Genomic DNA, 27,071 nt, shown 5'->3' on the forward strand with positions numbered 1-27,071 from the left:
GTATTAAACTTTGATGCATAACTCATTCCTTTGTGCTTCAGGCTATAGACATGAATTATATCTTAAATTGTGCGGTGGTTCTTCTGAGAGATCTATATATGCTTCAGACTATTCTGTGAATATTCTGGGCTAAATTCAAGTTCAGCTCAATCAACAGCATTTGGGGCATAGTGTTGATTACCACAAAAAACCATTTTGGTTCATCCCTCGAGGTTACAGTGAGGAACATACAAGTGAATGGGGCCAATTTTGGGTGGTTATAATTTAATGAAAGCACCTGCATCAATTCTTCTGTTATTTAACCTTATAAAGTTTTAAACAAAGATGTAACACTAGTTTTAAGTTTACTTTACAAGTTTTAAAATTGGATCAAACTTTACACAGAAATCGTGTTAAGACGCATATTGTTTGTCTTTTGGCTATATATTTGAAACAGTAAGGTTTTTAACAGTTATAAATTTACCCCATTTACTCTCCTTGTAAGTGCCTCAATGTAACCCAGATTTTTGCTTCTTTTTTTTTTATTAAGTCAAAATACATGGGTTTGGTAAATATATTTTTGGGTAATTACAATTATGCCACAAATGCTGTCAGCTGAGCATAACTTGTATTGTATTGAATGAAAAACCCCATAAACGTATATTGAATGAGGGATTCAAGTCATGTCCAAGGACCAGGGTCGGTTGCATAAACTGCTTAGACTAGTCTTAAAAAAAAAAATTCTTCAAGACTAGTCCCAGCTTTTTAAAGTCAGTTACATAAGGTAGATCTGTCTAATTTGAATCAGAAAAGTAAGACTGATTACCTCTTGACTAATTTCTAAATGGTCAGATTAGTTCTTAAGACACAGTCTGAACATAGTGGCTAAGTTTATGCAACTGGCCACATGATATCATACTTGAGGGTGGGCTCTTTTAACTTAAGCAACGTCCCATACCACATAACAAACCATTTAAAACCCTTCAGAACAGCTTATCAACTACATAGCAACCACAGACAATATCCAGGTTTAAAAATCAAGTTATAATTACTACAACATAACCCTTTTGGCATTTTTTTTTTCTTTTTTCATTTTAATTAATGCATTATTGGGCTCATTTATAAACCCTTTTACTAGTGCAGATAGCGGCCTCAGGTTGTTTGAAACAAATGTTCCGGGTTTTAGTGAAGCTCTATATCGAGCTCTATAATCATTTGTGGCATAAATGAAAATGATTTCACTTTGTACCTTAGATCTTTTTTTTCAAATCGAAATGATAGAAACACATGAAATGTGAAGATTACATTTTAAAAAAGAAAGAAAAAGAACTATTCAGTGAAATCCTGTTTATAATTTGAGCTGTGAAGGTCTATAAATTGTCCTTTTGGGGTGGAAATACTTCTTTCCCTGTAATTCCTGATGTAATTCCTATGTGATTCCTGTAAACAGTGCTTTACAGATAGTTACGTCATGTCCCTTTCTGGTATTATTGCACATATAGTGTGATATTTATCAGGTTTACTGGCTTTACTGAGGTAAAGTCATCATGACAAGCAAGTTGAAATATTGGATGTAACTTTAGCCAGATGGCCAGTACACGGTTCGCATGCCAACACATATAACGTTTGAGTCGTGTGGCTGTACTTCACTTCTTTTTTTCTTTTTTTGCCTGGCCCCTGTGTACTTTAAGTGCCTTATTTTTTGGTGTTCAAACTGTGGTAATAGACGTTAATAATGACATTATGCCATAAATAATTTCTATAGAGCTTGAACATTCAAGACAGGAATTTTCTGAAATTTGGCCCTCAAAAGTACATGTGCACTCACAAGAGCTTTAGTCCACAATAATGACTCCATTAGTTCAGGTTTTTATTCACAATGGCACACTCTCAGAAAAAAAGGTACAAAAGCTGTCACTGTGGCGGTACCTTTTCAAAAGGTACACCTTTGTACCTAAAGAGTGCATTTGAGTCCCTCAAAGGTACATATTAGTACCAAACGTGTACATATAATTACCTAAATGGTACATATTAGAACACTTTTGAAGGGTGCTGTCCCAGTGACAGCTTTTGTACCTTTTTTTCTGAGAGTTGTTGATTAGAAACTACTTTCCTAACAGCTTAGGATTGCAGTGATACCTGGCACCTCAATCAGATCTGTCACCAAAAATGAACTTGTATCTGACAGAAAAATACATATGAATGAACTTCTGTTGCATTTGTTTGCTGTTGTCGGGCCTTGTCCCTTGCCATGACTCACGGGAAAAGAGCCTGTCAATCATCTGAGGGCAGAGTGATATGGTTTCAAGTTCTCACGGTTTCTGTGGGGTTGGTGTACCAATCTGGGGTGGCCATGGCAACGGTGACGATAAATCAGTATCGTATGACTGCGGCACTGGCAGCAGGAAAAGCCTGAATACACTTACACACTTTGTCTCCCCTACACATTCACACACACACTGATTCACAAATGGGTGGAATAGCAGAGACATTGTGGAATTTCTTGCACAGAGCTAAATGACACAAAGGACACACAGGCAGGATGCACACACGGTTCTTTTTGGCCTTTTGACCATAAATCGTCCTGCGCATAGGGGTCATGGTGTGTGTGTGTGAGTGTTCATAAGTGCATACATGTGTGTTTGTGACCATCTGGTCAAAAAAAAGCCTAAAACATTTTTTTCCACAGGCCCACTAATTAGTGGGGAGGTCCATCATACGGACGAACACACACATAAACAGTCTCACATACACACACACATGCAGGTAATTTAATTACTTTGGGCTTAGAAACCCTTGGGAACATGTTCCAAATGTTTTCTTGAGGTTTTTCTGGCTTTCTCTTCTCCCCTGTGATGGAGGAGTTGGCAGAACTCCAGTCAACCTTTCTGCTTTGGCCTCAATGTGGGACGTCTGTTTTACCTACACACTCAGAAAACTTCACTTCATATAGATACTCAGTACCTGCTCCTTAGATCTGTGTGATTAACTACTGTCTTTATGGAGGAAATAAAGTGGTTTTGAAATTATAGTCTAGGAATCTTACGTCCCTGTAAGTCGTATTATTTACAGTACGCTAAAGGGTCAGTTCACCCAAAAATGAAAAATTCTGTCATCATTTACCCACCCACATTTTATTCCAAACTCAGAGATTTTTTTCTTCTTCTGTGCAACACAAAAGAGGTTATTCTGAAAAATGTTTCAACTGTTTTTGTCCGTACAGTGAATGTCAATGGGGTCCAAAACAACATTGGACCCCGATAACTTGCATTGTATGAACAACAACAATTTTTTTTTTGACATTTTTCAAAATATAGTTTTGTGTTCAACAGAAGAAAGATGGCCATACAGGTTAGGAACAACATGAGGGTGAGTAAATGGTTCAATTTTGAGTGAACTATCCATTTAAAGGCACACTGTAATTTTTGTGTAATATTTTCGACAACTGTAAGTAAAGGCCCGTTCACACCAAGGACGATAATAGTTTTCAGTTAAGATAACTATAACTCACTATTTGTATATAGCCTATTAATAAATTAACAATGCAAAGACTACAATATATTAACTATGAATTAACTATAAACTAATAGTTTGCAAATGATTTGCAAGTACTTTATCACTTTATACTTATTATAAAGTGTTACCAAACAATCAATATTTTTTCAGTTCTGTTTGATGGTGCTGGAAGCACAGAAATTGTACACTTGATTGAGTCTATCTATTTTCTAAATGCATTTTATTGATGCACAATGAAAAAAATTTTTTTGCCCACATAAAAAATCTTTTTGTGAAACGACCGACTTCTCTCCAGTGACATATGCTTGACTTCTCCAATCATTTAGTCCGCTTAAACCCTGCTCTTTACTTGCAATCAACTGCACGCTCAAATTCATATTTGTCTCCATCAACAAACGGTGGTGATGACCTTGTCCCTGCTCTATATTTTTACTTTTTCAACTATTCGTTTCACTAACAATAAGCAAAAAAGATCTGTCATAGCACAGTGTCATTGCAACTATGGTAATGATTGTGGTAAACGTACAGCAGGAGTCCGTGTTACATTATCCACATCGACCTGTCTGTTAGTTGGGATGCATAGGATCTAGTAGAGGAAGTCGGAACCTCCCAGTAGGACTAGGCGCGTGCTTGTCTGTTCAGGCTGTTCTTTATTTATTATCACTGACAGCAAATGACTATCTGTTATTGATCCATTTACAATGTGACTGAAACTTGACTAGGTGTGTGTGTGGGAGACATAATTGCTTCTAAATCAGATCTCCTGGAACCTCATTCACATACCCACATAGTCTCTTTTTCTTGTGTGGCAGCTTATTTATTGGATTTATTGAGTGATGCATTAACAGTTAATCCTCATGCATATTTCATAGAGAAGTACACACACACAGAGACACATACACAAAGGACATAAATTTTTGCAACCGTCTAGATTGTATTTTTTTCAAGGCAAATCAAGCACTTATTGCCATTGCATGAGTACAATGAATTTTAGTTTTTTTGTCTTCCATTATTGATGCATAATGTTTAAATAAAGAAAGGAACTCAAATTTAATTCAAGAAATAAAGATGAAAAGAATATGTAAATTGAAATGTATGCAAAGATTGAAATATACAAAAGTAAAACTAATACGATTTGTATTTTAAACCATCATAAATAAAAGCAAGAAGCAGCTCATTTAAAAATCTACAATTTCCATATTACTTTCACATATTTCTAAACCACTTTCCCATTCCTCCATCAATCAGCCAATCAAATAGTCCTGTCTCTAACTCACAACACTGGTCAAGCCAATGAAGTTGTGTCAGGATACAAGTTTTTAATAATAAAAAAGGCAACGTTCAGTTTAAATTGGAATAAAACCAAAAATGTTAACTTTGTTTTCATATCATACCAAATAAATGAATAAATAAATAATGATAAATCTTAAGTCTGTGTCTTTTATTCATCAGCCAAGAAGGCTAGCCAAGAAAGCGGCTCTGTATCTAAATCATAGCACCCAAGACACATGAGAAATATTTGTGAAACAAACCCTTTTTCTTTTGCAAAATGCATTCATTTTTCTGGTTAATAGTCTAATATCACATGGACACTATATTTGTTTTCAAAAATTATGATCACTTTGTTAATGGAATTTCTAGAGTACAAATGAAGCACATTTTACTACTCACTAACTCAAAAGATTGTGTTAAGATACGTCGCACATTGCATGGATAATATGGAATTGAATTACTGTGAAGTATTTAATATTGCATCATTAATCTGTTGTCTCTCTCTCTCTCTCTCTCTCTTTTCTTCTTCTTCCACCCTTTTCTGAATGCAGAAGTGGAGCAAAGAGGTAGGTCCATTACTTTAATGTAATTTAAGTGTGTAATTCACTGTCATGCTGTTATGGTGTTATTTGATACTAATGACAGATTGGCGATCAGTAGCTCATAATGGTTTATAATAGGAATGCGGAGGAGAAACTTGATCTCAGACCAAGGCTGTACTCCCTGAATTAGACCTCTATTTCTCACTGTCTCCTCTCTCTTGATCTCTCTTAGTGTATCTGGTGGTTTACCATGTATCAGATGAACAGGGAGGTGTTGCCACTGTTTAAAACTTAAGCTGCCGATTGTGCTGACCACAAGACGTGGCAGTATGAAACTGATGTCTTGCGATGTTGTGGGTCTTGAATGACCTGGGGATGAATCTAGACCTTAACATAAAAGCTTATTTTCTGCAAAGCTGACGCATAAACAGTTATCCGATTTATCAAATGGCGAGAACACTCAAATCAAGTGAATTGGCTTTGAATGGGAGCTTTTAATGTCAGGTTGCCCTGATTTGGAATAGAATATACACACATTACAAAGCAATTTTGAAGTTGACAAAAACAGAAACATAGCTGTCATTTTTTACTGTGTATGTCATTACAAGCCTCTCAAGGTTTTTTTTCTCCTAATACCTCATCTCTATTTTTTTTTTTCTTGTCACAATCAACTCTGGCTTCTTGATTGTAATATTTGACGCATGCTATTTCTGCAAAGCTGCTCTGAAACTTATGTATTGCAAAAAGTACTTTACAAACAAACTTGAATTGAACTGAATATTTGGATACAACTTTAGGAATTAGAAATTAAATAAAAAATGAAAAGTGGTTTAATAGGCTATACCAAAACATTTGACAGTCACAAGTAATAAAATAAAATAATAAACACAAATATACTTGAGTTTATCAAAGGCCAAGAGAAGTTCCTGGATTAAGACATATTGTGGAAAATTAATGCATCTAAAACAATAAAAGGAAACATCCAGTAATAGTTAAAATACCAGCCACACTTCCCATGAGGATGTCTCTCATTCTGGGAACGGAATGGTGGGAAAGGGCCGTTTCTATGGCAGGCATTCCGTGTGACTGTTTGTGCGCTCTCTTCTCTATTTGTGTGTGACCATGTAAGAATATCTGCATGGTTTGCAGGATATCATTATAAATCAAAGAAAGTGAAAACATTAGATGTGTACACACACACACACACACACACTGCGGGTTTAGTCACAAGAGCGCACATTTATAAGATATGCATGACAGCACAGCCCTGATTTTAAGCCAGTCTCAACTGTGTTCATTGGTCATTGATTTTTCACAGTACTTTAAAATGTAATTTGAATTACTCCCAGAAAATTTTTCCCAGGGTTAGCAAATATAGTTGCTATTTTTCCCAGCAATATATTGTGGGTAAGTTCGTGAAATAGAATGTTTGTATTACAAGCTGCAATTCTGCAGGACAAATTAAGGTTGATTTGCATAAGGCTTAACAGATGATTATTTTCATCTTCACATTTAATGTACCAGGAATAATAGGGTGATGGTTCTTAACCACCCCCCACATAAATTCTCACACCGTGTGAATTTTCCTCAGGGTTAGAGAAGTCGGTGCGACAGATTTTCAGAACCTCCTGAGGGATTCTGCCGGAGTCATGAACTATAAATCGGGTTACTAGTCATCAGATATGATTTAATAGATGTCTCTCTCTCTCAGGCTCAAAGCATTTAGCTTTCTGATAACTTTGGTTGTGGATCATTGCATTTGTTAGCATGTTTTATGGGTCAATGACATACAGAAGTGTTCACAATAAAAAAAAAAGGAAAACTCTTTGGAAAGAAATCTAAAACACAAGTTCTTAGGAAAATGCTCTTTGTATTTGAATCGTTTTCAAAGAAAAGTTTAAATTTGATGAAAATTATGATAAAAAGGTCAAATTATCTAAACAATATTTAAGAAAGGCCTGAAGAAATAATAATACAAGATAATTCTAAGAATTAATAATACAAGATTATGCTTACTTAAGCTTATCTTAAGTATTTTAATAAGTATTTATTTTTTCTTCATTAAATCAGGGCAATTGTATAAACCCTGACAATTTTGACTTATCAAAAATATCAAAATTCATTTTAATTCAGAAATGTAAAACATGCTCATCATAAAAGAGAGTAGGTCATTTTTGAACTGCATTTCATGTACTTTTAATAAACTAATAGATAGGACAACAAAATGAGCATTAAATTACATTCAAATATGCGACTGCAACTCACTCCATCTCTTCCTCTTTCAGTCTTTCTCTGTCCAGGTGTATTGAGAGGTGTGTACCAGAGTGAACACCTCTTTGAGTCGGACCATCAGTCTGGATCATGGTGTAAAGACCCCCTACAGTCATCCAATAAGATCTACTATATGCCCTGGACACCTTACCGCACAGATACACTGACTGAGTACTCGTCAAAAGAGGACTTTATTGCGGGTCGCCCTACCACAACATACAAACTACCACATCGGGTAGATGGCACTGGGTTTGTGGTGTTCGATGGTGCGCTTTTCTTCAACAAGGAACGTACACGCAACATTGTTAAATTCGACCTGCGAACTCGTATCAAAAGCGGTGAGGCGATTATCGCTAACGCTAATTACCACGACACCTCGCCGTATCGCTGGGGTGGGAAATCTGACATCGATCTAGCAGTGGATGAAAACGGACTGTGGGTAATTTACGCCACCGAACAGAACAATGGACGAATTGTGGTCAGTCAGCTCAACCCCTACACACTACGAGTGGAGGGGTCATGGGATACGACATACGATAAGCGGTCGGCCTCCAATGCTTTCATGATCTGCGGAATCCTCTATGTAGTGAAGAGCGTTTATGAAGATGACGATAATGAAGCGTTGGGGAATAAAATCGACTACATGTACAACACAGAAAAGAGCCGTGAAACGCACCTCAGCATTCCCTTCCCAAATTCCTACCAATACATCGCAGCTGTGGACTACAACCCCCGAGACAATTTGCTGTACGTGTGGAACAACTACCATGTTGTCATATATTCTCTCGACTTTGGAAACAATGACAACAGATTGGGCTTTGGTGAGTTTCCCTTTAATTTAAACAGATTTGTGCTACATATTTTTCATATTGTGACCATTTCTAATCCAAATTATCTCAGAGAACACCAATAGCACTGAGGTCATTTGCATTTTATTCCTTTACTGGTTTAATTTAACTGAACTGGGTTTGGTTCATACAACAAAGTAAGGGGTTTAATCAATCAATCAAACACACCCAACATATAACACAACAACTCAAGTGTGTCCACAATTGAGACTGATATCGTGTAGTGCTAAACCTTATATTTGATAGACCCATGATAATCTCATTTTTAGAAGCATAAAGTTGGCAAATAAATTTGTACATAAGATTCCGTAACAGTTTTAAATGTGTTAACTCCCACAGTTACAAACATCTCACTTGCTCAATGCCATCTAGGTCTCCTTAATAAAATTCTCATTACATCATTGAACGCTACTTGAAGCCTCTGTTAGCTAGATGTTCTATAATTTGTCCACAAATGGGCAGTATAAAGTGGTGTACAAGCTTTAAAGGAATAGCTCACCCAACAAATCCTCTAAAGAACCATACAAGTGGTCCATACATTTTGTGTGCTATATTCCATGCCTTTGGAAGTCCTACAATACAGTACACTACATTACAATACATACTATAACAGACCAAAATGTAAGTTTTTAAGTGTTCCCCTCAAGTGAGTTGTTTAATCAAGAACTGCTGCAATCATTGAATCTGTGTTGAATTTGAGAACAGAAACAGTTCACAGATCAGACTGAGCGATTCGTTCATCAAACAGACTGATTCATTTGTAGGGGTTCTTGAGTTAAGTGAATCAGTGAATAATGGCTGAAGTGTTGGTCTGGTCATCACGCAAATCTTATTACTTAAGGAGACCTGGAATATAGTGCTACTTTTGTTTTGATTTTTTACATTTTTCATTTTTGGGTGAACTATCCCTTTAAATGTGTGCCGTCAGGGGTAAAATTGATTGCGCCCACACAGTCAGAATTTATTTTACAAGTATTGTACTACTCTGTGATTGTCAGTCACAAATCTACTCTGAAGAACTAAACTGGCAGAGTTAGAAAGCCCTGTCATTTTCACTCACTCATACAAGTATTCATGTCAATGATAAAAGAGACCTTCAGGATTTTCCCCTGACTTCCATTTCCAGAGAATGTTATTGTATAGGTTATCGCAGTCCATTAGTCAGGTTATTTTTCACTTTGTTTTATTCCTCCTTCAAATTTAGAGTTCAGGCACACTACTTACACAGTATTGTATTGCAATTTTAGTCAGCTTGCCAGCTCAGCTGAGATGCAGCTGAATTAATCATTATCTACAGTGTAAACTAACAGTTATTATCTCCAGCATCTACTAACATCCCCATTAGAGCAGAGCAGAGTGTATCTCTTTGCTCTTAACTGGGTCCAAATCGAGCATATTGTGAGATTTGCTTAATAAATTGCAAATACATTCTCACTTGCACTTTCAGTTCATCACAGAACAACTCACACAACAAGCAAATACTAAATACTGAATCGCACACATTGATTCTTGCTGAATTTAGTACTTCATTTTCAAAACAGATCTCCAAAGGTGTAAATAGCTTTAAAATCTAAACCTTCACCTGCAGGTGCAAATGTATGGAGGTGCTTGTTAATGACCCTGCCTGCATTGATTTTCTTTATTAAAATACTCCGCATCAAAGATCTTGTAAAGCATGAGTTAGAGTGGGAGTGTTAGCTAACTAAGCTAATGCAGATCAGACGCTGTTTAGTGGTCATATCAAAGTGAGTATTGCTATAACGACACAATCTTTGTGTAGTTCAGGTTTTAATTAAATTTAATCTTGGTTTAATTAGTTTTTAATTTCGTCTGCTTGTCAGCTTTGAAGGAGAAAAACAGAAAAAAAAAAAAACATGGGCATTTTGTCAAGTAAAACAGAGGAGAGAATGTTCTAGAAATAGAGGCTTGTGCGTAGTCAAAACATAACTCAGTTATAATGGCATTATTCTTAATTCATTTGACAATCACGATTATTTGCTTAGAACAGAGCAGAGATTGTGACAAAATAGTGACAAAATGTTCTTTGCTTTAATCTACTAAAATGCAAGACACAAATAGAAATACAGGTAGGTAAATCAAAATACATATGGAAATAGTAATATTTCAAAAGCATAAATGAATAGTTTACATATGTCAGACCTACATTAAGAAAAGCTTAATAATCATGACTAGTTTTTACATACATACATTTATTAATTTGAATTTGAAATAACGAATCGGTTGAGTGAATAATTCAAATGACAATGAATAAACTAAACTAAAGGTGTATCAAATTCAAATTTGTGTGACAAAAGACAAGGATATACAATTTGTTTTTATTTGGTTATTTATTCATTTAATTTACTTGTGGATTCCTCGCCCGAATCCTTACGGGAATAGATTTCAGAAAACTACAGTTTGACAATAAAATAATTTGAGGACAATAAGCTTTAGGTTGCATGTTCTAATGACAAGGAAATTTACATTAAAAAAGCAAATCCCTGCATCCATTTTCTCAAATGGCTCGGGTATATGGAGAGCATTCACAGCCTTAATGGAGTGCACGTCACTGTCACGAAAACAATTAATCATGCAACTCTTTTGACTTCTATTTTTTTTGTTTGTTGCCACAAACACTGACTGCCTTACAACATTTTGCTGTCGTAGCCATAGATTCCCTCCAAATACTATAGTAGCTACAGTTATTTTTACTGCAATAAAACTGCAATAACTTGGTATTATCTTAAGTCCCTGTTGGAGCATGTTGGTTCACTCTGCAGTCATTGTGTCATTATGCCCAGGGCAGCTTTCTTCAAATCACGCAAGTACACCTCCAATCTACTGGAAAGGGAAAAGACTGAAATGACAAAAACTATGTGCCATTTCAATAACATATGTCAGTTCTACAATAAAAAACTGACAGCAGTGCTTAAGCAATGCTCAGGCTACACCTTTTTTTTCAGGTTTGTCCAGCTAATGCATACATGTATGTAGATCAGAAAGAGCAAGCAATGCCTTTGCCAACAAACCTTTTTTCTATTGAAAGGCAGGACTTCATTTTCTACAGCCGCCATGTTGAGTGTTACAATTTTTCCCTATACTGTGTAGACTTTGGTTTAAGTGGATTCTTAAAATGTCTTGCTGTTTTATTTAAAAAAATGAATTATGTTCTTCATAACAACAACTGCGGTAACTATGGTTTTTGGTCCCAACTTTACTATGTACAGTTCATGTTGCATTGCAAAATGCTGTTGCTGCTAATGCTATCAAGGTGGGATATGTAAGGTTAGGGTCAGGTTTCATGGTGTGGTTTAAGTGTAGGTTAAGGGGTACGAGTCGGGTAAACAGTGTAATTAGATGTAATTACAGATGTAACTACATACAGGTATTTTTTTTATTTTTATGTAAGTACAGTTTAAAAACATTTACTCAATTGTGCATTGTACCAAATTCTTAATTTAAATGTTATTTGACGGAAACTAAGGATAATATAGGAAATGTGAGGGCTTACACCTGCTAGCACATTGACATGGCCGTAGCCAGCTATACAGACCTCTGTATTTTTCCGAGGTGTATATAATAAAATGCTGTTAAATAATTGCCTAATATAGTATTAACACCACTTTAGGGCTGCAAGGATTTTGCACAGCACCAAGAAGAGCTGCCTCTACAGTCTGTCACCACTCGTAAATGTCAAAATATTTGAGCAATCAAATCAAAGTAGGCGGGCTTTATGTTCAGAGAAGCTGCTGAGTGCGAATTCCAGTGCGAATTCAAACTGTCATAGACTGCTAAACTAAATATTTCATATTTGACAGCTGTTTTAGGATAGAAATGTTCAACGACAGATTAAAAAAATCAGGCAGACTAATAAATGTTTGACTAATTTTGCTATTTTGAATCGAAAATAGGCCTATATAATTTACGTGATTCATGTAATGTAATTATTACTAACCGTCAATATGAAAGGACCGTTTTCATCATATTAGGCATAAGATTAATAATGAATGTGTACATATTGTGAATTAATTTAATCAACTTATTTACCTAGCGTTCATAGGCTTCAGTAAATTAACTTAAATGATTAAAAAACATATTGGCTAAATATCAGTTGACCCTATGTTTACTTTCTTCACTGACATACGCAAATGAAAAGTGCGTTTGACTATAAGTCAAAGCTCAGCTTTAGGAGGGAAAGAGACAGGGCAAGATAAGGAGACTGAGAGAAAAAAAAAAGAGAGATAGAGATTATGGAGAGAGCATGTATTGACATATAATCTACTGCCCACTGACATGGTTTTAAAGCTATTTCTTCTCCATTTTTTGGCTTTCAAACATTTTAAAATGCACATATGTAGATCAGAGAAATACAAATTTTCTCTGGGGTGCGTGCCCCCAAATTTTGGACCTCGGTGCTTATAAAACCGTGCCTATAGCCCTGCATATTGAGTGCTACATACCATTGAGAGCTGATACCATTTTATCAACTATAAATAGATAATGGGCCTAAGTTTTGTATGTGTGCTGCATGTCCCTGAACAAAGAGTGTTTCTCATGGAAGAGTTTAAGTGCTTGAGAAAGCTCTGCCTTTCAGGTCAGCTGGGAGGACATGAAGGATTCAGATCTACAAAAACAGTAAAGAGAGAAGATGAAAAGACTGAAAGAGATTAGATTTGCCCGGTTATGTGCTTTCCCTTCCTCTTTGTATCTCTGACTTTCTCTTGCTACTTCTCACCTTTCTTTTTCTCCTTATAGGTCTCTCATTGTCACTCTTTGGTGCAAACTCAAGCATTTGCAGTACTTTACCACCCAATATTTTAGCACAAAAACCAGCATCTTATACACCGCCACACATAATTCAGTTTAAGCAGCCTCAAAATGCATTGAAACCGCTCTGCTGTGTAGCCTAGCACTATTAATTCCTGTAAAAAAAATCATTTTCGCATGTGATTTTTCTGTTCAGACCAATGCGTAAAAAACGGCAGACGAGCTGAACGAAAATGTAAATTTACTGTCTGACATTAGTGGGGTTAACCAAAGTGCTATGCAACTTTCCTTTTTTGACACCAGCTTGTCACGGGGAAAATTTTACTAAGAATTTAAATACTTCTTAAAACAGTCAGGAGAAGATCCAGAGCTTTTATCTTGGGAAAGGGATATTGCACAAAGTATTAAATGAAGGGGTGCCAATAATTGTGGAATGCATACATTTCAGAAAGAAATAAAAAATGTTTTATGATAAGCATTTTTTTCTTTCAACTATTTGGCTTAAATTAAAGGTTAGCTTTTTGTAAATATTTTGAATGAAAGACTGAGAGGAGAAATTGCAAAAACAAATCTTCACAGTCAGTTTTGCTTCTATTTACCAGGGTGCCAATATTTGTGGAGCCAACTGTAAGTCCATAAAGAGAAAGTCTCAAAGGTTTTAGTTTATAAACATGACTTTGGTGACACTGAAGGTGTCAGAATGAACACGAACGATACACACACCATCATTGTTTTTGGTGAATCTGACCAATCGTAAAACAGCTGTGTTGTCATCAGGGCTTGTGTTGCCTCTCTAAAATAAAACTGTGCAGAATGAGGCAGCTGTCTGCTCTTAAACCGCTCTGGCAAATACTTTGATGGCATACTTCACAGTGACGTAGTGTCAGCGTCGTCTCAAGATGGATACAATTTCTAACCTGCTTCAAGTCAGATGCCAATCGGCCTGCGCAGTGCTGTATATGAACACACCTGTAGTTTTATGTAACAACAGCATCATGTGACCAAAGTGGTGAATCTTATTGTTCGGCGAGCTTTATTTACAGTGTGATCGAAAATAGATTAGAGCACCTCTTAAAATAAATAAATGTTGCATCGATGGGAGAGACATTAGCAGGTGTATACATTCAAATTAAACCATTTATCGCATCAAATTTTCACATTAGCGTTACAATACCCATTAAAAGTAAAGTGAATTTGTTGAACATTTTGTGTACATTTTCTATTAATCATGGTAGTAGCTCATCATAGTGGAGAAAAGTGTTATAACTGGGCATATTTCCAGACCAGCTGTGTAGTCAAGCGTTTAATCAACATTTTCAAAGAGCCAGTTCAGGTGTCTGGATGACAGTGGTGGAGTGATGCTAAGCGTTCTCAGTAAAGTATGCCGATTGGGATGATCTGCTGCATCCTCCACAATGTAGCAATCAGAACAGACCAACAAGATCGCCAATCGCGCCATGCAAATTGTTAGCGTTCATTGTTATTACCTGATTTGCGAAGTTCCTTTTGTGAATACGATGCTAAAACAATACTTTTTTTCTCACATATACAACTTTCCTGCAAAATATCAGAGACACATACAAAAACTTGCTTTAAAGGTTGATAGAAATGAAATGATTTCTGCACCGTTAAGCATAAGCCCCTTTCACACAGCGCTTTGAACCCGGGAAATTGCCGGCAAATTGCCTTCTGTGTGAACGCAAACACGACCCGGGATTGATGCCGTGTTGCTAGTAACATTGCCGTGTTCAGTCCCGGAACGCGCGCTGTGTGAACAAAAGCCGTAATATTGCCGTGTCGTAGTGATGACGCTAAATCCGGGATCGTTCGCAAGCTGTCAAACGGTACGTAAAGCGCAAGTTTATGATCGAATCAGAGAAAAAAATGCACAAGCGTGGAAATCGCAGCTCATCAGCAAACTTAAGAGATTACAACTTTACAAGTCACATCGATGTCACGTGTCTTTACGGCATTTTTACGGGTTGTGTGTGAACAACTGATTCCAGAAAATCACTGGCAGTGTAATGAACCAAAATCAAACGAACCCGGGTCAAATCCCGGGTCACTTTATCCGTGTATTTTCCGGAATCTCTGTGTGAAAGGGGCTTATGGTTGTCAACCGTTCCGTATAATACGGAATCGTCCCGTATTTGACACATAAAAGTCTTGTTCCGTATTGAACTGATACGGAACGCACTTTGTTCCGTATTTTTGAGAATCAATTCAGTGCAAATCCATGACAGACACATAGCTTCTGATATATGTCAGATTATGAACGAAGACATTTGTAGGCTATGATAAGAAGAAAAAAAAAACCCAGACGGTGCGGTAGATACTAATTTCTCTCCGTTTGTCTATGATCAGCGTAGCGTTTTTAACATCTTGGAACATCATCAGAGAATGCCCTTTTAATTGGTCGTTTCAGTCATTGTGAGTCACGTATCGTAGCAACGATGATGACAAGTGACAACAGCGGGAAAAATTTAATTTCTTTATTAGCTGTTTTTTGTTTATGTATTATTGCTTTGCACTGGAAAGAAAGTTAACTATAATGGAAGTATAATTATATAAAGATATTTGCACTACACTTCCTTAAAATGTTGTCTAATTAAATTAAAAATATTATTTTTTGCACTGGAAAGAACATTCTAGAAGTCTAATTCTATTGAATAAGTTCGCACAAGGCTACAGAAAACTTTTGTGTTTATTTTTCTTCAAATGCAGTCTAAAGCCGATGAGTTTTGAATGTTATAAGTTGTATTTGTTTAAGTTAAAAATAAAACGTATTATAAACTAAACAAATCCATGGTTCATTGTTGGCAAAATGATCATGATAGCCTTTATATGTCACATCTATGTGGTTCAGTCTTGTATATTGATTAGGCCTATATTCTATAAATATTGTATTATAATATGCTATAATGTAGGAAATATATTTATCTAAATGTATCCATTAGTTTTCACAATACCCCCCCCTCCCCCTTAGTTGTATACATTAGTCCCCCCCCCCCCCGTTCCTTATTTCCATTTCAGAAAGTTGGCAACCCTATGTAGAGTGAAATAAAAACATGCACGTGTTTCACATGTAACACTCAACATCTCCCACTTAAACACATCTTGAAGTCTGACTGCAGAGGTGATAGCGGTTTAATCTGCTTTACTTTGAAGCGTGCTCTCAACAGACTAACTCTCTCCCTCTCATACCCAGAATCCCCTTCCTCCAGGTTTGCTTTAAACTCTAATGCTAATGTAATATGTTAGGATTGGCACTATGTACAGTTTAAGTGGAATGGCTTCCATGCTCCTTTAGTGGAGTGGAGACTTCTGTTCTCTGCTTTTATTAAATGAGAGCATGTCTTACATACTGTTATAACTCTCTCCATTGGCAATTACAGCTCAGCGCGGGGGAAAACTTTATTTAAACCGATCCACAGGAAGAATGCACCTGGATCTGCCAGCAGGGAGTTTAACACACAGATCAATCAGTAATGGAGTGATGTTCACACTCACACTTGTGTACACATTCTTCAGAGCTCAGAAACATTCTCACAGTAACACCCTCACACATACACTCACACAGGGTCCAAAATTAATGTTTTTCTACACCTACCAGTAGTCGGTGAATTGGAAATATTTACCGCTTCAAAAATGTGTCTAACTGAACGTATTTTGTATTTTTTCCCCTTAAACATTTAGAATACTTAAAATATTTTTATTAGATATTTAATCATTTTATTTTTTCCCTATGACAGTTGTACAGAGTTGTTTTTCCTTGAAATTTTTTAACAAACAGCTCAGATCATTGAGTCACTCACATCATAAACAAGCTGTTGTCTGTGTCACAGTGTCACTAAATGTGAAGACACGTCATTTTTTTGTTCCTCATATTTTTGTTTGGATAGCTTAATGTAAGGCGGTCACCGCATTAAGTTTTGGAGAAAATGAAACTTTAGGCCAGTGGTTCTCAACCAGGGGCCTGGGGCCCACTAGGGGGCCTCAGCAAACCACTAAGGGGGCCTCAAGATGACTTGAAAGGATTTTAAATAAGCTGAAAAAAAAAAAAACTACAAATCAGTATCAACATTTCATATCAAGTCCCTATCCAGGATTTTGGATTATTGTTGTCAAGTCAAAACTGTTGAGAATTGCTGCTGTAGGCATTATAGATAATCCTTTAATTGTGAATTTTCCACTGAGGACAGTAATAAGAAGATGTTCTTTCTGAACCACTTGATTTGAATAGCTCACATTATTTACATCAGTGAGGGTACAGGTTCTTACTAGCGATCATTCTTTCTTTCTGATGTCCAATTATTTAGTCGTTCAGTTCAAATAATTATTTTGAGTCTGATGAATCAGTTGAATGTTTTCACAAAACAAGTCTAAAGAATTTGTTTCTGAATCAGACTGAATCATTCTAGCTGATTGAACCAAGAACCATCTCATTTGGACAAAAGAGTGAGCCAGGTTAGCAGCTCACTGACTACTCGTAACCGAGTAGTTGGAAGTGTTTTGAGAATTTGCCTGATGGGGTTAAAAAGGAAGTTACTTTAATAGCTGAATTATGAAAATTTTATGAATTAAATATATGCTGGAAATATGTCTGAGACTTGATTGTAAGAACATTTTATCAGCACACATATGAAAGGAGTTGGTTTTAATAAATAGCATTTTATTAAAATACCCTTTTCAGCCAAGATTTAAATCCAAATCAAATTTAGGTTCTAAATGCCTTATGAATTATGGTTTCAACAAACTTACGACATATAAAAAGTACAGTAAACACTGTTACTAATAAAACTGTAATAAACAGCAGTGTGTGTCTACACATGGCTTTATTGGAACCTTTTTGTGCGTGTAATATCCCACACCAGGATGTCAGGGACCGCATGGTGACATGAGAGAAGCAAAAGAACCAGTCCATTTAAATAATTGATTATGTTGCAGTTCCTTAGCAAGTTACTGTTTTGTTTATTTGGGTACACACATTTTTACTCACATTTGCTGCTTGGCAAGAGTTAATTTTGGACCCTGCTCACACATACATTTACACACGTGTACTCACACACACATTTACACAGACTGCTGACCTACAGTAGAGCATCTTACCATGTAGATGTGAGAGGATAAGAGTGCGGATTACAGTGGTAACCCCACCAAGGGGACTTGCATTGCTATTACCATACTGCTGATAACATGGGAAGAGGAGATGAAACTGGGCTTACATTTTTCCTCTCTCTTTGTGCTCTATATGTATATTTAGCATCTTTGTGATTATAGATTCACTCTTTTTTGATTCTTTATTTGCTAAACTCACTCTTTTTAGGACTCTTTTTTTCTATATTTCTCTTTTAAACAGTGGAAAGTATTTGGACACTGAAGTCACACTTAAAGGGATATTTCACCGCTGGGAAAGATGAATGTGTATTTAAATTGGGTCATTTATGTAGTAGAAATGTGAAATTATTTTAGAAGTTGGTGCCTTCTAGACTGAAAAAAGCCAGAAAATGTATTTTTGGCTCATGAGGATGAAAGACAACAACTCCCAGAATGCACTTGCTTCGCTGACCTACGAGGCCACTCCCAAGCCACGCCTACAGGTTAGAGGACAGTATCGGAAGAAATGATACAACTAGGCTACTAGTTGACTCGAACTGAAACTGAAAAGACGCCGTTTTATCCTGAGATCCCACCCCCTATGGGCGGGTTGAAAACATGCGGAACTAGCTCCTACTACTGGCTGAAGTCTCTAGCCTCTGGCCAAAAAAGCCTCCGATGACGCAAAATGCCGATTTTTGCGTCATCAGCATTTTTTTTTTTTTTTTTTTAGACACAAAATACAGAAATCTCTCGTCTCAGGGGGAGGGAAGCACGGTCATTGAAAAATCCTACCGGGTTTCTACTGATACAAAGCTTAATGCTAATCGGTGAAGTATCCCTTTAAAAATGTGTGAATGTTGCTGCATTTTTTACAAAATATCAAACCAAATAGCATTTGCATTCAAATGATTCTTGACCTTTTCTCAGAACTAATGTCAGTGAGCCATTTTTGCAATTACTTTAACCAATTGGTTATAGATATTTTGTCTTAATTTTGAACAACATTTTCAGCAGCCATTACTCCAGTCTTCAGTGCCGCATGATCCTTCAGAAATCATGCTGGGGTGCATCCCTCGAAAGCATTGGTAACCAACTATGACAAAAATAGTTAAGTAGTCCTCAGATGCTATGTGCATTACAGAAGCATCTTGGAGAAATTATGTTGTTGAGAAGGCTGCTGACTGAATGAACCGCGTGTATCTAGGAGTAGGAGTCTCTAGAGAATCCAGGTTATCCTGGTATATTTTTCTGTTGATATGAAAAACCTGGCACTTTTAGCAATATAGCGGGTGGATTATGTATATGATGTATATTACGATGTTATGATGAGCTGTATACCTTTCTCCACTGACGTTCTGAGTTGTTCAAAGTGTTTCTAAGGATACTGATTGTTAAAAGGCAGCTGTCTGACTCTGAGATGGTGAACGGGAACATGGTTTGTGTAACATTAGCAACATATCATTAGCTGTTTGATAACGTAGTCAAGCAAAAGGCTAATCGACGTTGTAAAGAGCGATACCATTGTGCAGCGTTTACTTCAGTAAGTTGACCGAGCGAGTGGATCTTTGAGCTGGTGTGAGTGAGTGGAGTCGGGGAATATTAGCATATTCATTGCTTCGCAAGTTCGCGTATACTAAATGAAGCAAGGGTGTAGAGTTACATTCAAGCTATTTCAAGGCATGAAGACATTTTTTTTTTCACGTTTAAATGTGTCATTTTGGGTGATCAAAGATGAGTTTTAAGGGATAAAATGATTGACTACAGGGACACTTTAAACAAAAAACATACTGACTGAATGATAGCGTTTTTTATGAAGTATTTGTTCTATATTTACTTAAAGTAAATACTACTTTGATATTTTGTTATACAATGCAAAGACATTCATATATTTATAAGTGACGTAATTGGGGCTCATAAACTTTTATTTATGTATCTATTTATGCTGCATTTTTGTTCAATTAGTTGTGTGGATATTTTACCGGGTTTGAAAATTTATCGTGAACGCACAACCTTGCACCAATCACCGTTTTCCTGTGTGGTTGCCATGACGCTGCCTTCTGATTGGTCCTGATCAGCAAGGTGACATTGTATCCTGTCTCTGTGTGAGCTGAGGCATATTTAACAGGACTCTGTGCATTAAGCAGCCCTGAATTCGCTGTTCCGGTCACACCTGAGAGTATGACCAAACATCAAATGACCCGATTTCATACAGCGGTCTTCCGACAGGCCAGTTGTCGGAAATAGACGTCCGATTATAAATTGCCTTCTCTTTCATGTTAGTCTAACAGACCACACTGGAAGCCCACTCTAAAGTCACGCTGCCTTTAAAAGTGTTTCGAGTAATAGATGATAAATGACCTTTACCCTCAAGGAGTGAGTCAGTCATCTTTTCAACGATGCAGAGAATAGAAGGCTTCCTTTGATCAGCTGCCAATCAAAGCTCCCTTTCCGTTGGAAAACACACACGTTGCCCTCTATCTGTGCCCCTATTGTGTCTGAGTGGGCTGTATCACAGAGATGACAATCTAGAGACATGGAGGGCACGGCAGACAGGCGGTCATCGGCAAGAAAGGAGCGATGAGGAGATTTGGAAGGTGGATGAAAGGGCTGGTTTGTCATTTAATGGCTTCTGTGAGAAAAAGGAAGGGAGGGTGCCATGCCTGTCTGTGAGCGTGTGTGTGAGCGATTAGTCACTGTAGAATGCTCTGCTGCTTTCGGAGTCTTGCCTCAGTAGCTCCTCGCACAGACAGTTACAGAAATAGAAACAGGAAGTGCTTTCATTTCACTCAGCGGCCCTTTAAATTCACAGTCAGATTTGCCGCACAGAGGGAGGTGGGGGGTAGAGAGAGAGAAAAGAGGGCAGGAAAAGTGATGAGAGGAGATGTGAGGGGATATTTGGATCAGTGCATCTCTATAATAAGCCAGAGCTGTCTGGTGGGATATAGTCTAAGAAAGAGGAACTATCTTTCGTTGTGAAATGCTAACGAGGGCTCACGCTGCCTAATGATTGCACAGTTTTGTTAGTGCACATTTTCAGGTATAATTTATGCACAGGCAAGTACTTCATGTACAAAAGGTATTAGGGCAGGTTAAGTGGCAGATCCCCAATGTAGGCAGTACTGTGGTGACGTCCTCTGAAACCCACCCCTTCCCCCATTGACAATTAGTTGTGAAATAACAGGTAACATTTTGAGCAGCTCTCTGTGCAGGACTTTATTTACATAAAACTTTGTATTTTTTAAAACTTAGTATAAGGGTTATTGTCACCATACATAAACTACCGTTCAAAAGTTTGGGGTCAGTAAGATTGTTTTATATTATTATTCATCAAGGACGCACTGATCAAAAGTAACAGTAAAGACTTAACTTTCTATTCATCAAAGAATACTGACTTTTTTTTATCATGGTTTCCTCATATATTTTAAGCAGCACAACTGTTCTAACGTCGATAACAATATGGACTGTTTCTTGAGCACCAAATCAGCATATTAGAATTATTTCTGAAGGATCATGTGACACTGAAGCCTGGAGTAATGATGCTGAAAATTCAGCTTTGCAATCACAATGTCAGCAACAGTTGCAATATCGATGAGATTTTATTAACAAAAATACCCTCAAGTATGGCAACATGACGCTGTGTCTTGTTCCCATTCTCAGGGAGCTGGGTTACAGTATATAGATAACCCTGACATGTTCCCTGTTTAGAGAACATCAATGCCATGGTGTTGATGCTAAATCAACACCAAAAGTTGTGAAAAGTTTACACAAGCACAAAACAAGTACAAGAGGAGCGTCTTTGTGGGATGTTTGTGCTGTGGTAGGCTGGTCCTTCCCGCACACATTCATCAGGTTTTATAGTGTGGATGTGGGCTCAACCACGTGGGTGGTTATGGGTTTTAAGAGGGTATGAAACCCCTTGTTTTTGAGCCACTATTGGAAGGGCCTCATGTGCCGCAAGCCTAACGGTATTACATTGGCGGCTGCAACCATGAGACCCAGCAGTACCTGGCATTGGTGGACAAATTTCCTGGCCTAACCTCAGACTGCCTACCATGGTGAGAATGGAATTCACCCGAGCTGGGGACAACTGTGCCCACATCGTGGTCGAAACCCAGACCACCCCAAGAAACTTAGTTCTCTGACTTGGAGTCGGTACACTTTTCTCGCGATTCAACCTCAAACCTAAATTCTTGAGATGAGCAAGGACATCTCAATGCCAAACCGCCATCTTTTTGTGAGTAAGCTAGAATGAGCCAATCGTTGATATAATTTAGCAAAAGGATTCCCTGGAGCCGCAATGGAGACAGAGCTGCATCCATGCACTTCGAGAAGGCAAGGCTAGGCCGAACAGAAGAACCTGATATTGGTAAGCTTCTCCCCAAAAGCAAACCTCTGGACTCCCCTGAAAGCAGGTCCATGTCCAGAGTGGAAGAAATTGCAGAGCGAGCTTCCAGATCCTGAACGAGACCCTCTGAGTCTGTAGAGAGAGCGAGAGAAAGGGCAGGTCCCGTCTCAGACTCCTCTAACTGCTCCATCTGCGAGCCCCGTGATCTAAGTCTATGCGCGGCTTCGGTGGACGCGGGACCCGAACCATGGGGTGCAGAGACAAAGTGTCCTTCATCATTGAAGCGAGGTGGGAGCAGAGCGTCCTCACTATAAAAACATCTTTGGCCAATTGTTAAGCGTTTACTACACTTGACACTGAAGGCGTTCCCATAGCATCAACACCATGATGAGGCGTTGATGTTCCCTTTAAAAGGGAACTCAAAACAAAACACTCTTGACTAGAAAACCATGAGCAGAACAACCGTGTTTACCGGACTAGAACAGACAATGAACTGAAAGAAACACAGAGCTTAAATACACAGACAAACCAATCAATGAAATGAATAGCAGGTGCAACTAATAAGCAAATTAATGAAAAACCATAGAAACAAACTCAAAACTAGGAAACATAACTAAAACCCACCCAAAACTGTCAGTAAATCGATTTCAGATTTCTGATTCATTCATTTGTCTAGTCATATAGGCATATTGAAAAGTTTCAGTAAAAATATATATGTAAAAACTGTATGTAATTTTGGTGTTTATTACTCTGTTAACATGGTGCATAGACATGAAAAATATTAAATATTATTTTTGTTCATTAAAAGGAAAAACACTGTGGAAAACATTCCCTGATTTTTTTTTTTTTTTTTTTAACTAGGTTTAATTAGTTTTAGTACTGGATTGTAGTTGTTTGTTTAAAATTATGGTGCCTCTGATTGGGAAATAAAATCACCTTTGAATGCCATTTGAGAGCTAAAACAGTACATAAATATTGAAAAATATATTGAATCTAATATAAAGGCAGAAAAAAACGATATAATATAAAGCTATATATTTCAGTTACAGTTAACAAATATTTGAATTGGTCCTACAGCAGAGCCCTGTAGGATGTATTTGTGCATTCTTTTCATATCCACTTTTACTGAAGTACATCACCATGGCCAATATGAAAATGAAAAAAAATATTTTTTCTGGTAGCATCTCTATCCTCTAGTGTTCTTCAGTCACTTCAGTCCTTTAGTGCACTTCAGTCCTTTTTTCCAGCAGTTGCTGCGGCTGCAAGTTCATCTCCAGAAAAACACGGCAAGACAGAGAGACAGGAAAAGAAAGACACACACATGTATTGTAGACAGAACTCTTACAGAATAGTTGCCCATGCTTTAAGGGATGTTTACTCCTGTCATGTGATATCCTGAGCTTCTGACACAGATTCTTTCTAACTTTATACCAATAAACAAAGCTACATATATGCATCTGACTGCTATATGCCTGATTCAGGCCCTAAGGTGTGTGCTTGTGTGTTTGAGAGAGAGACAGACAGGAACAGAGCGTGCCAATGGGGAGTTATGACGTTTAAACATCATCTATCTTTGCCTCTCTGAAGTCCTTGCACTCAGGGATCGGGCCTGTCAAAACATACACTCCCAAATGCTGCACAGGGCACAAAGACACACACATTTACACACACAAACACTCTCCAGAAACCTGACTCATTCAGTCATCCCTGAAAGAGCAGAGATGTCTAGAGAGAGACAGAGATAGAAGATGTCTCTGTTTTAGCGGTACATTTTGGGCAAATGTCTGCGCTTAAACTGCAGATAAATAGATAAAATGTCATCTGTTAATATATCATCCATCAATATATATTATAGATATATACTGTATATATGTGTGTGTGTAATTGAATAAATTAGAATTTGTATTAATGAATAGAGTTGTTATAGAATAAATTCATATAAATTATTTTAAATTGTAATAGTTTCTATGATAATGTGACTGTGAAATGTAAATAAATATGAATGTCAAATGTAATAAACTAAGTTTTACATATATTTCTCTTTCTTACAGATCCTCCTTCTTCAGTCTTGCTTCCTGATGCTCTTCCTCCAGTGCGCAGCTCCACGACTCCTCCACGTCCATACACGGGCACGCTCCGTCCTTCTCTCACTACTACCACGACAACCACCATGGCTCCGCCTCGCCGCCATAACAACATCCTCCCAGAAGCCCTGACACGGTCGCCTCCTTCCCTGCAGACTCCAGTCGCTGTTGACTATTGTGCCCCACGTCTCACTGCTGAAATCTCCTGGCCACGGACACACCAGGGACAGGTTGCTAAGCAACCGTGCCCACCTGGCACCATAGGTTAGTAAGAGAGTGATTAATCTATTATTAGGGGCAGTGTGTGTGGAGGTTTGTTTTGTTTAATGTGTATTGCATAAATCAACGCTTGGGCTTAGCTGTGTAGCGCTCTTGGAGATATCTGATACACTTCACCACTGCAACAAGGCTCCTGATAAAACGAATGAAAGAATTAATTTGTAATTCTAGCCTGTAATTAATTTATCATCCCAGTGTTTAGAGCTAAACTCATCATTGGTAATTCTTTATAATTATGTTCAACAATAGGAATTACCACAGTACAAATAGTTACATAGCAATTCATTATTTAACCTAATTAAAATGACCCCTAAAAGTATTTGGACACCTAAAGCATGATTAAAATTGTCAGAATGCATTATATGTCAATTTACCAAACCAAAGTGTCATTTATTGTTAGAAAGATAAAGATCTCAAAAACATTTGCAAAACATTTCACATTGAAGGGATGGTTTACCAAAAAATGACAACTGGTGTCATTCTGTCAATCCAAACCTGTATGAACCTATTTATTTCTTTTGTGGAATATAAAAGACAAGAAATGTTTGTGTGTTTTTTTTTTTTTTTGTCCATACAATAAAAGTCAATGGTAAAACTAAATAAATAATAAAATTACCATAAGAGTAGCTATTTTTGAATATACATAGAAATAAATGAGATTTAAGAGCTAGAAAATATGATTATCACTTTATAATAACTTACATTTTGGTATGTACCAAAGTTATCATAAGGCTTCATAAGATTTGGAATACAGTGCTCACGTCAAATGAACCACTTTTGTGGACATTTTTGTATCCCGTTGGTCGCCATTAATATTCATTTTATGAAAAAAACACCATCAACATTTTGTCAAACATCTCCTTTTGAATTCCTTGAATATAAGAACATCATACAGGTTTGGAATAACAAGAGGATGAGTAAATAATATCGATCAGGATTTTTGCAGTCGATACCGATTACCGATTTTTTGTCTTCGTGATCTGCCGATACCGATCCCGATCCTGATCATTCAAGCTTTATAAATAATAATTAAGCTCTCTGTTTGTAATACCACAGACGTTTATTTTCAGTAATTGTGTAGATTGTTGTTTTAATTGAGAATCAAATAAATAAGCACAACAAATATTTTTATAATGAACATTTTACAAGGCTTTTAAAAACAGGGATTTTGCAAAACACTATGCGTTTTAGGATACTATGGCTTATTAAAGAGCCTACAAGACTTAATGTCAAACTGAACATAATAACAACCCATAAGGTGTAATTAAGCATTATCTAATATGTGACTGAGGACGAAAACAAATAGAAACACTGCAACTCCTAAATGAACAAAATCTGAAATATTATTCAGCAAGTGCTGAGTATTTGTGTCCTTCATTCCTTCGTCCATCAGGCTTTATAAATTCGAGCTTTTATGCGTTTTGTGGAGAAGAAAGTCCATTCCTCTTTTTATCCAGAACATACAGTATGCTGTTGTACGGAATAGCCGCTCACCATCAACACTCGAGCGCTAAACTTCAAGCACTAGAAACAGAAATACAACATAAATTGTATAAAGTAATCAAATGTTTAAAAACAGTGCATAATCTTTACAAAAGTGATTTAGTTAAGAGCAATGAGAGATAAACATTGATTAACATGAATGGCAAGAAGGGCAGCAGCTTTATAAGCCTGCTTTCATTTTAACACAGAATGCACTGTTTACATTCACAAGACATAAAAGACAGGCATTTGTGTGTATCTTTGACCGTTCAAGCCCAGTAAGATAAGTACTCACGCACTGTCACGCACTGTATGAGCAGCAGCAGCTTTATGTGCGTGTGTTTCAGGTGTGTGTACACTCAGAACTCTTCTCTCAGACAGAGAGCGCACATATCGAATGAGCACTGTTTCGCCGCTTACTGTGCATGAGCGGTTTCAAATCACTTGTTCTTAAATAGCAAGGCTTAAAAATGCATTGTTTCTTGAGAACGTGTAATAACTCCACACTGGTGATGACATGACTGCGGCGCTAAAGTCTGACGTCATCAATTTGTGAGAGAATTGGTGAGATCGGCCTATTTTAGTG

General features: G+C 37.2%; 1 protein-coding gene across 4 annotated transcripts in view; it reads left to right on the plus strand.

The window, feature by feature from the left end:
* Positions 1 to 27,071, plus strand: part of adgrl3.1 (adhesion G protein-coupled receptor L3.1) — a 106,840-nt gene that overhangs the window by 35,948 nt on the left and 43,821 nt on the right. For all 4 annotated transcript variants that reach the window (XM_084401828.1, XM_084401829.1, XM_084401830.1 and 1 more), the window contains exons 5-7: positions 5,319 to 5,333; positions 7,595 to 8,401; positions 24,692 to 24,988. In XM_084401828.1, coding sequence (XP_084257954.1) covers positions 5,319 to 5,333; positions 7,595 to 8,401; positions 24,692 to 24,988 — 1,119 coding nt within the window. The remainder of the gene's footprint in view (positions 1 to 5,318; positions 5,334 to 7,594; positions 8,402 to 24,691; positions 24,989 to 27,071) is intronic.

The sequence above is a fragment of the Rutilus rutilus genome, assembly GCF_951802725.1.
Source record: "Rutilus rutilus genome assembly, chromosome: 2".
Taxonomy (NCBI): domain Eukaryota; kingdom Metazoa; phylum Chordata; class Actinopteri; order Cypriniformes; family Leuciscidae; genus Rutilus; species Rutilus rutilus.